Source organism: Condylura cristata, unplaced genomic scaffold, assembly GCF_000260355.1.
Source record: "Condylura cristata isolate star-nosed mole 26May11 unplaced genomic scaffold, ConCri1.0 scaffold00001, whole genome shotgun sequence".
In the NCBI taxonomy this organism is placed as follows: domain Eukaryota; kingdom Metazoa; phylum Chordata; class Mammalia; order Eulipotyphla; family Talpidae; genus Condylura; species Condylura cristata.
The window spans coordinates 3,538,529-3,548,934 of NW_004567102.1; the positions used below are offsets into that span (position 1 = coordinate 3,538,529).

Genomic DNA, 10,406 nt, shown 5'->3' on the forward strand with positions numbered 1-10,406 from the left:
AAAAAAAAAAAAAAAACTCAGCCATGACTTTCTCACCAAATGATGTGATTCCTTTATATGAAATGTCCATAACAGACAAGCCCATAGACAGGAGGTAAATTAATGGCTGCCAAGGGCTGAAGAGGAGGAACTGTTAAGGAGGAAAGACTGCTAGTGGGCATAGGGTTTCTGTTGAGGGCCATCATTTCAAACTATGACAATGGTCGAACAACTCTGAACACACTAAAAAACACTGAATTGTAAATTTAACATAAGTGACTTAAAACATATAAAATCTCTCAACCATGATGGAGTGAATCACAATATAAATTAGTGAGTCTATAATCAATTATTAATTGATCATTTTGAAGAAAGCTAGGAATCCATTATTTGAAAACTGGAAAACAGAAAGGTTTACTCTGTTTTCCCCATATAAATGAACTGTTTCTCTGGGTAACCAGAAGTGAAGTTTTTCTTTATACAAAAACCATCTAACATACTATGTATCTAAGCCTACAAATAATAAACTATGGAGTAATACCACTTTGCAAACTGAAATAATGATTTAAGTGCACTAAAAATCACACAAAAAGAGACAACTGGGATGTAGGTGCCTTATGGTAAACATACGAGACCCCATCAGCCCAGGGGGAGAATAAGTCCATGAAAAACCTATGGATTAACCTTAAAATTAGCAGGGAAATATCTACCGATTGGATGTTTTATATTAAAGACTTGATTTTTTACAATTTTTGGTGTGATAATAGTACTGTAACTGTTTTAAAAAAATTAAAATTCCTATTGTACAAACGCTGTCCTGGATTTGCTTTAAAATAAAAGATGTAAGTGAGTAGGCAGCAAAGCTATAGATGCATTTCACAAATTCAAGCATGAACGTTCCTCCCACCGTTTTACATCTCTGAAATCAAGACACATCTTTTAGTCAAGTATTTGTCAGTTTAACTGGGAATACTTTTTCTTAATGCTATAGAAAGTGGTGTATTTAAAAACAAACAGCATCTTAAATTTAACAAAAAAAAAAACAAACAAACAAAAAAAAAACCCAGTAGGATTATAAATATATCCAGCTAACTTTCTTAGCTGTACCATTTGCACTGTCCCTGGAAGGGTTCTAAAAATCTCATCTATCTGAATTTTCTTATTTGTTTGGAATTTAATCAGTTACAGCAAAGCACTGAATTAATGCTTTTGCCCAAATAAAAATGAACGTTAAGTTCCCAAGCTAAGTGCATTAGTGGTAGAGAAGATTTGGGAGCATGAAGCAAAGACTACTTAAATGCCCCCCCCCCCAAAAAAAAGTACTTACTCCAGCAGGTCTAAAGAATATAATAAAAACTAATTCTAATAGAACAGCCATCTTTTCCTTCATTTTGAAGAAAGGAGTCCCTAAGTATATACCACTTTAGCATTTCAACAAATTTCTGGGTTCAAGTAATCTAAAGGAATGTAGAAAGGTGGTAATATGGCAAGTCTCTGGGTCTCACTGTAGTAAAAACATTAATGTAAGCAAAATTCACTAACATATCAATTTACTGAGGAATAGAGGACAAGATTTTTTTCTGACAAGTGCAATTTCAGAAATTCAATTTTTCAAGTACAAACTTTATATAAGACTGACACGCTTACTGCCCACAGAGGGCCCCTTTACGTACATACTTTACATGGAATTCTTAAAGTGATAGAAATTTCAACAGCAGGGGCCTCCCTGGTGACGCAAGGAGTTAAGACGCAGCACTATGAAGCTGTCCACAGCCACTGCAGCATTTCAATCCCCAGCCAGGGAGCTGACCCACGTGGCACAGCAAACCTCTCCTGTCTCACCAGCTGCTCCCCTCAGCAGTGTATTTCAGTCAGTCTGCCTGTTCCCTCACTGCCCTGTACCTCTGGCTTGTACCCCAGTTCTCTATGCATAACAAATACATCTTTTAAAAAAATTTCAATAGTAAAATGTAAAAGCTTAGCCATTCAAAAAAATAAATTTATGTCAAAAATGTCATTATAAATGAAATTTGAAACCCTAACAAAAAGTTGTGAAAACACAAATCTGTCCCCATGATAAAGGGTACACGCTTAACAAACAGCTCTTAAAATCAAGGAAAAGATCAACGATGCAATATAAAGTAAAAATGGAAGAAAGACCAATACGTGTACCCCCAATGGTCAACCTTTTACCTATTGGTAATAAAAAGAAATTCTTATTTATTTATTTATAAATAAGAAAAAAAAGATAGCTTACAGATGATCAGATTTGGAGCTTTTTCAATTAATACTGCCCAGTTCAGGCAGCAAAGTCAGAGCTAAGAACATCCCCACACCCAATACTCTCGTGGCTCAGGCTTCTCACTGCCTTCAACGTTCATCTTCTTTACAGAGACTTGGGTCACCCCATTTAAAACTATACCCCCATTCCCAGTTGTCAATCCCTCTTATCCTCCTCTATTTTTCTACCTTATTAACCATCTAACATACCATGTATTTAAATCTACCATTTATTCTACCTTCCCTCATTAAAATAAAGCTCTTATAGGCAGAGGTTTTGTGTTTGTTTTTCCCACTGATAATCAAAGGGATGGAAAACAGTGCTTGAGATACGGTAGGTATTCACAAACTCATGCATCATAGCTAAATTGGGTTAACTCTTTCTGGAGAACATAGTGCCAATATGAATTAAAAAAAAAAAAAAAAAAACTCCCTAAAATGTACATGCCAGTAATCACTACTAAAACTCCACCCTAAGAAAATCACAGATGTGAGCAATGATTATGCAAAAGATTTATCTTTCCTGTGCACTGTGAAAAATTGGACTCAGCTTACTATTGAACATTTAAAAGATGTGTAGTATTTAATACTAGAAAAATGTTCATGGTAATGTTAAATGGAAAAAAGTATAACCAACAACTTCATTTTTATCTTAGAAAGTATATAAATGTTGATTAATAAATTTACCATTAAGGTACATCCATTTACTATAAGGAGAGGTAAAACTATTCTCTTGTGTCCTGAACTGAAACCATTTCTAAGTCTTACAAAAAAGGTAGACCTTAAAGTAAGGAGCCATAAAAAGGTAATGATGCCATAAGAAACTGTCATAGAACCAATTTCCAAAGTACACTGTTAAGTGTAAAAAAATAGGTGCCTAACACCATTTAATTTTTAAAAGTTATTTCAAGTTTTTATAACAAATCTTCTACTATATTAAAACGATGGGCATTTTAAAGTATTTTCTTTCCAAATTTTCCATGAAAAAATTACATTTTTAGAAAATTAAGCAATAAAACCACCTCCTGCTCATTGGATCTTAGCATGAGCAAAAGCACTTCTGCAAACCAAATACTTCTACTACCAAATTAATCCTAAACCCACAAAATTCTTTAACTAAAAATAAAGTAAGTAAAAATTTCTGTCCAAACTAACTTTCTAAGCAATAAAAATACATATGAAATCCCTTCTGGAATTATGTTCCAGAGACACAATTTTAAAAAGCAGATATGGGCCCTCCCTAGTGGCATAAGGGGGTTAAAGCATAGTACTGTGAATCTATCTGCAGCCATAGCAGCAAGAGTTCGATCCCCAGCCAGGGAGGTGACCCAAATGGCGCTGCAGACTCCTCCCAGCTGGCCCGCTGCCGCTCCCTCCCCTCAGCAGTGTGTTTCGTCAATCTGCCAGTTTTGCTCCCCACGCTGTCTCTGGTGAAGCTTCTCACAAACTGCACTTCTGTCCTGTACCCGCGTTCTTGTATTCATAATGGGTAAATCTTTAAAAAAATAAAAAGTAGACATTAAGTGTCTTCTTATTCAAGCTTATGACAAACAGATAAAGACACATAGCTATTGATATACATCTTGAAACAGTCTAAGGAGCTAGTACACAGTGACCTTTTAGAGACAGCCAGTGGCCACAGAAGGGCACCTAGAAACACCCAGTCATCTTCTGCCCATTATTCAGAAGTCAGTTCACTCAAGCTCTATCTTTTTTATCTTCAGACATACCAAAAGAACTGTCACTTTGAGACAGCATTAACTAGGATTCAGGGCTCTGAGGGTTATCAGACCTGGGTTGGAATTCTAGTTTTTTTTACAATTTCTGGGGGAGTAATCCGGCAAATCTCAATTTCAAAATCTATTGATCTAAAGTAAAAGTGATTATCAACAACTAGCTAATGTTAGTTAATAAAGAGTACAGAGTCTGAAATGGTGAAATGGAGAAGGAATTCAACTAAGACAACTAAAAATTCCTAAGGTCAAATTTTTCAGCACAACAAAAGAACCCAAAGGAAATAAACCACACAGAGCACTAAGCAGGAAGGCAGAAGTCATGAATTCCAGTTTTGCCTCATTATGAGACCAGCTCCAGTGGTCATTTCACCTCTAGAACATGCAGGTTCCAGCTTTAAGATCTGCAAAAATCAGAGGACTGCAAATCCTTTCTACTCACACCACACAATGACTACATTACTAGATGTCAGTACTATTTACCATTTCACTTACAAACACTTCTGAAATTTTCTACTTAAATACTTGGGTTTGTAATCTGGTCCTGATCAGTTTTCATTATGACTGTGTTACAAGTAGTAACAACATATATATTTCCTTAATTAAATCATTCAAGGTGAGAATGCTAAGAGGTAGCAAATTCAGTATTCAAAATCTGACTCACTGTGAAGCCCCAACTTGCTGGCATGCTTCTTCCTCAGACCTTCTCTCCCTGATCAATCTAATAACTAGCAGCAGCTTTACTTTACTAAATGAGTGGAAGTAAGGAGTTCAGTCAAGAGTCATGGAACAGAGTCAAGTTACCTGCGTCAGGTGGGGCTTGAACCTCTGACACAGTACTCTAACCAAGTAAATTAATTAGACATTTCAGCTACTTACAAGGAGGCTGGAGAAATGAAAACAAAAGGTAAACTACAAGACTTAAGACTAGTTAACTGGAGACAAAAAAAAAAAAAAGCATCTCTGAAATTACAAGTAAAAAGGTGATTCATTCACGTTTTTTTCAGGAGTCAAAGTTGTGCAAGATGCAATAGTTAAGTGCTAGATTATTATATTGCTCACTTGCTTTTGTGCAAGTATGGAAATAATTAAGAATACAAATACAACTGGGTATGGGTTGCCCCCACCAAGAGTAGTGAATGGAGTAAAAGATAACCTAAGCACATATCTAATTTGGCACTGGAAACAAAGTACATGGTTTAAATAGATAATCCAAAGTAAAGAATACATGATGTCAAAAATAAAGTATATGATCATCCAAACTGAATTACCTCACAAATTATAGGTTGAATCAGGCTAATATAAAGATTAAGTTCCACAGGGAGAGTTTTGTAACACATTCATATTAACTCCACAGGGAACAACAAAACTAAGACACACACACACACACACACACACACACACACAAGGAGTAACATTTAATTCCCAATGCAAAATAGAACCAGGTTAGCTCCTTGCTGTTCTCATTAAACTGGCCTAGGATAAAAACTGGTTTTTGAGTAATCCATACATAGATCATCAAGAGACAAATAAACAGACACCTACAACCAAATTTACATGTAAATGTCTTGGTCACCAAGCACTTTACAAAATAAAAAAATTCTTAAGATAGTGAAAGAAATGGAGCAAAGAGGTGAGGTTACCTATCACTTCAGTTCCTCAGAAGGAAGTCATAATGAGCTCTCTTCAAACATTAGGTAACAAGTGACACGAGACAAAACACACACACCCCCCTCTGGCACTGTCCTTCAGAAAGGCAACCTAGGAAAGCCATGTGTCTTATCAGAGCAAAGAGAATGAGGCCTGATACAATACCACATAAACATCAATTAAATGACAGTGTCAATGAAATGATCCATTTCTTTTCCTGGGGGGTGGGGGGAGCTGTCTAAAATGCTGATTTCCAACACCCGTCATCATTGGACATAAGCACAAGACTAAAGTTCTCTAGACGAAACCTCACTTGCAGAAGCCCTCTACAGGGCGTTTCTACTAGCTGCGGCCAACTTTTGTGTTTCCCCTAACAGTGCTAAACCACAGCTAGGCATCCTGCCGTTTAAACCGGACATGGGACACTAAACACATCAAACCAGAATTACCAACGCCGGGTCAGAGAACTTTCCGGCTACGACCAGCAGCTCCTGCCAAGAGCTCTGCCTTCGGCTCCGGACAGGCACCGGCAGCCCGCGCAGTGGTCCGCGGGCACCACTGCAGGGAGGGCGCGGCGCCCCGCAGGCTCAGGAAGTTGACTAACCTAGGGGGAAGCTCCAAGCGCTCCCTAAGAAAGGGAGCGAGTGGTTGGCTGCCCAGATTACGGAAAACTCATCCAAGGATTCCCAGCCGGCCCAGCGTGCAGTCGGAGACGGCAAGTTAAGGCGGTGGGGACGCAGTTAGGGGAAAAGACCAGAGTCCACAGGCTGATAATGATCTACCAGCTCCGGTGGGCGGCCCGGGCTAGGGGAGCTTGTGCTTCCTTTCTGGAACTGGGCACGGGCTTTGGTCTTCCTCCAAGAGCCCTTTCCAGCAAGCCTAGGGCTGCTGAGACCCAGCTCTGGCCTTCAGCAACAGAATCTCGCTTCCACATGGTTCCTGGAGGGCGGCCCCCCAAGGCCGTCCCGAGGCCATGTGGCTTGGGCCGCAGGGTGTCCGGACCCAGTGCGCGCTCAAGACGTGAACCCAGAGGAGGAGATGCCGGAGGAAATCCAAAGAGTGGGATGTTGGGGTACAAGACTCACTTCCTTTGGGCTTTGTCCTTCTTGGCCTTGGTCCTTTTCTTTCGGGCCTGGAGCGCAAGCACTGCAGGAGAGAGGTATGGATGAAGGGCGAACGTGGAGGAAAGGAGGCGACCAAGGTGAGGGTGCAGACCTCGCAAGGGCGCCAGGCCCGGGTGCGTGGCCTGCCTGCGGGGCTGCTTCGGGGCGAGCGCAGCGGCTTCGGGGGTGCGGCCGGTCGGGCTGCTGGCGGCCCACCGGGCGCAGAGCAGCACCCAGTCGGGATGCGCCGGCCGATGCTCCGGCCGAGTCGGGGGGCAGACGGGTGGGAGTCTGCCTCGCCCGGGGGCCCAGCCCTGGAGCGGCCCCAAGAAGCTGGCCGACCTGGCAGGGAACAAGGGGCGATGACTACCGGCGCGGAAGGACGCCGGGATTGGGGGGCGCGAACCCGCAGCCCCGAAGCGGGGGGTGAGGGGCGGCGCCACCTCCGAGGAGGGGCGCTGCACGCCCCGGGACCGGACTGCGGCGGTTAGGGGAACCTTCGGCGCAGACCTGGGCCTCGCCCCGGTGGCCGGTGGCCGTTGCCCCTCGTGGCGGAGGCCGCTCTACCGCTCACCTTTCCGCTCCATGGCGAGACCGGTAACCGCCAGGCGCTTGCGCACTCGAGTGGCGGAGACTCTGGCTCCCGCCGCGGCCCCAAATCAAGCCCGCGCACACCCCGCCCCCAGTTCCCGCCCCGCCCCCGCCCCCACGACGACGCGCGCCTGCGTGTTGAGCGCGGAGCCTACCACCTGCTCCCGAGAAGGGGGGGCAGAAAGGCTGGGGGAGGGGGAGCACTAGGGCGGGGGCTGGAGGAATGAAAGAATTCCGAATGTGAATGCTGAAGGGGTGTCGGGGAACCGGGCGCGCGCGACTGGCTGGGTCGGCTTTGCTCTGTTTGCCCGGCGGCTGCCTCTCCGCAGAGAAGAGTGTGGCACTGAGGGTCCCTGCGTGTTGGGTCAGAGCTCGGCAGCCAACAGCAATCTTGGTTTTAGTTTCCTGGTCTGTAAAATGGATTAATCAGGCGTGTCCCAGTCCCTTGGCTGAACTACTGAGAGGCCCAACTGAGATACCATACAAAGAAAATGAGGGGGACGGAAGTGGGGGTAACACAAAAGAAAGACTGGAAGGAAGGAACCTGTGACCGCATCGTCCCATTAAGAGTGAAAACTTCACAAATGAAGTTTCTCTTAGAATTTGTGGTGTAAATAAAGACCCTAAAAGGAGGAAGAGGGAGCATAAGAAGGTGAAATGTTGCCTCATTTCCCCGTTTGATCATCTTTTCAGTACATAATAAATGGTTTTTTACTTATAGGAGTATCTCCATCCTTTCAGAAGCGCATTATTTTATTGGATGTTCCTAACAATTTAAAGGCAAGATCATTATCTCCAGAGTAAAATATAAAACTTGAAGGGGACGTGTAAGAATATATACTTAGAATTTGGACCTCAATGATCAAACTTTTATTATAAAGCAGAGTTAGTAAAAATTTCCTGCAAGAGTGAAGTAGTAAACAAGTAGGCTGTGGGTCATAAGCTTGTCTTCTCCACTCAGAAGCAGTCATCAGAAAACAAGGGCTGTCTGCAGGACAATAAACTTTATAGATGGACCCTGAACTTGAATTCATGTAATTTTTTTGTGTCCCAAAATACTCTTCTTTTGATTTCAACCCCCCCTTTTTAAAAAACCATTCTTACTTCAAGCTTTAATTTGCCAACCCGAGTTGTAAAGTATTGTAGCTGCATGGGGTGTGCTTTCTGAAGGACCTTGTCCTAACAGAAGTTAGACTCCACTGGGGAAAACAGACATGTAAGTAATTGCCTGAGAAAGGAAGAGGAAAGTTCAACAGTGGTAGGCATGTCTAACTAGGGACTTGGGTGGGATGTTTTTTAATTTTTTTTAAAAAGATTTATTTATGCATATAAGAATTGGGGTACAGGCCAGAGGTGCAGGGGTGGTGAGAGGATTCACCAGAGACAGAGTGAGAGCAGAACAGGTGGATCTACTGAAATACACTGCTCAGGGGAGGAGTAGGGGAGACCAGGAGGGGTCTGCTGTGCCATGTGGATTAGCGCCTTGGCCCACAGGGATGGAACTCAGGCTGCAGTGGCTGGAGATAGCTTGATAACGCCGTTTTTAACAGCTGGGCCACCAGGGAGGCCCTTGGGTGGGATTTATTGAGCAAACTAAGTGCTGAATGGGAGGAGGTAACTTTTGAGATGTGTCTTGAGAAATAGATAGGATTTCCATAGGTGGAGAAGGAGATGTCAGGCATTCCTGACTGGAAAAAAAAAAGGCATAGACTCAAACTTTTGGGCAGGGCTGGGGCTGGTAATGACTGAAAGGATGCAGTGGAATGTGAGGCTGGAAAGGTAGGGCTGCCAAATTTGAAATTTAGATAATTAATATCTTGCATAGAACCTGAATGATAGCATTTCTGGGCACATTACAAAAGAGCCCAGCACCTGTTGGCAGTTTCCACTCCACTCTATACCTGAAAACAATATCAGAGTTGGGGCAGTGAAGCCAGAGAGACACTGAAGATGCTGCTAGCTCAAGAAAATCACATGTGATCTAGAAAAAGTAGCCCCTGTTTAGGGTTTCCTTAATGCAACCTCCGTGCCTAGCACAGTGCCCAGCTCTTAGGGGGTGCTCAAATATTTGTCTAAGCTAAGAATAAAGGATACTTAGTTCATGAGAAAGGTCTGGATAAGAGAGAAAAATACACAGTGATAATAGGAGGACCACGCTAAAACTCAAATGGCTATTGCAAATCCATCAAAAAAGAAAGAAGTTTAGAACAGCATGAATCCATCATCCCTATTCTGACTCTGTGTGACAATTGCTTCTCTTTCTAAGAGTTTACTAACCAGCCATTTAAGAACTCATTTGAGAATTTTTCCAGAATCAACATTAAGTTCACCAGAATGGATTCTGATAATTGACCATTTTTCCTTTTTTTCCCTCCACCTCCCAGCATGCTCAGATTTCCCCACATATTTTCTAGGATCTCTATAATTGTTCATAGAAGTTAGTTTGAAGTTAGTTTTCCTCTCTATTTTAAACCTATTCCTTTATTGAGCTTGATTTAAATGTAACTTTAAAAACCACTCCCCCTTGGGCCCTCCCTGGTGGCTCAGCGGGTTAAAGCACAGCCACTTCAGCATGAGTTCGATCCCCACCTGCCCCAGAGGTGACCACATGGCGCAGCAGACCTCTCCTGACCAGCCCGCTGCTCCCCTCAGCAGTTGATCTGCCTGGTCTGCTCCCTACTCTGTCTCTGGTGAATCCTCTCACCGCCCCTGCACCTCTGGCCTGTACCTCAGCTCTGTATGGACAAATAAATCTTTAAAAACAAAAACAAAAAAATCACTCCCCCTCCCACTCCACCTCCACTTCATAGAACTTGATCTGTTCTGGATTTTACCCTTCTGGAAATAATTCTTAAAAGTAGGTATTCTTTAGTATACATCCTTAATAATATGCACGCCCCTTGCTGCAACTGTTTTTCTGCAAATCCTTTTAAAAGTGGAATTATTCAGAGAATATGAGCCACAGTGTTTTTCGCTATTCATGGACACTGTCAGGATTTAATTGTTGAAAAGATCCCATTCCTCTTGAGCTAGCTTAATTTTCAGACTTCCCTGCGATCTTCCCTAACAT

At 42.7% G+C, this 10,406-nt stretch overlaps 1 protein-coding gene across 1 annotated transcript in view; it reads right to left on the reverse strand.

The window, feature by feature from the left end:
• Nucleotides 1–7,332, reverse strand: part of SRPK1 (SRSF protein kinase 1) — a 51,516-nt gene extending 44,184 nt beyond the window's left edge. Inside the window, 1 exon segment of the mRNA XM_004673421.2 lies at nucleotides 6,728–7,332. Coding sequence (XP_004673478.1) covers nucleotides 6,728–7,332 — 605 coding nt within the window.
• Nucleotides 7,333–10,406: the final 3,074 nt, after the last annotated feature.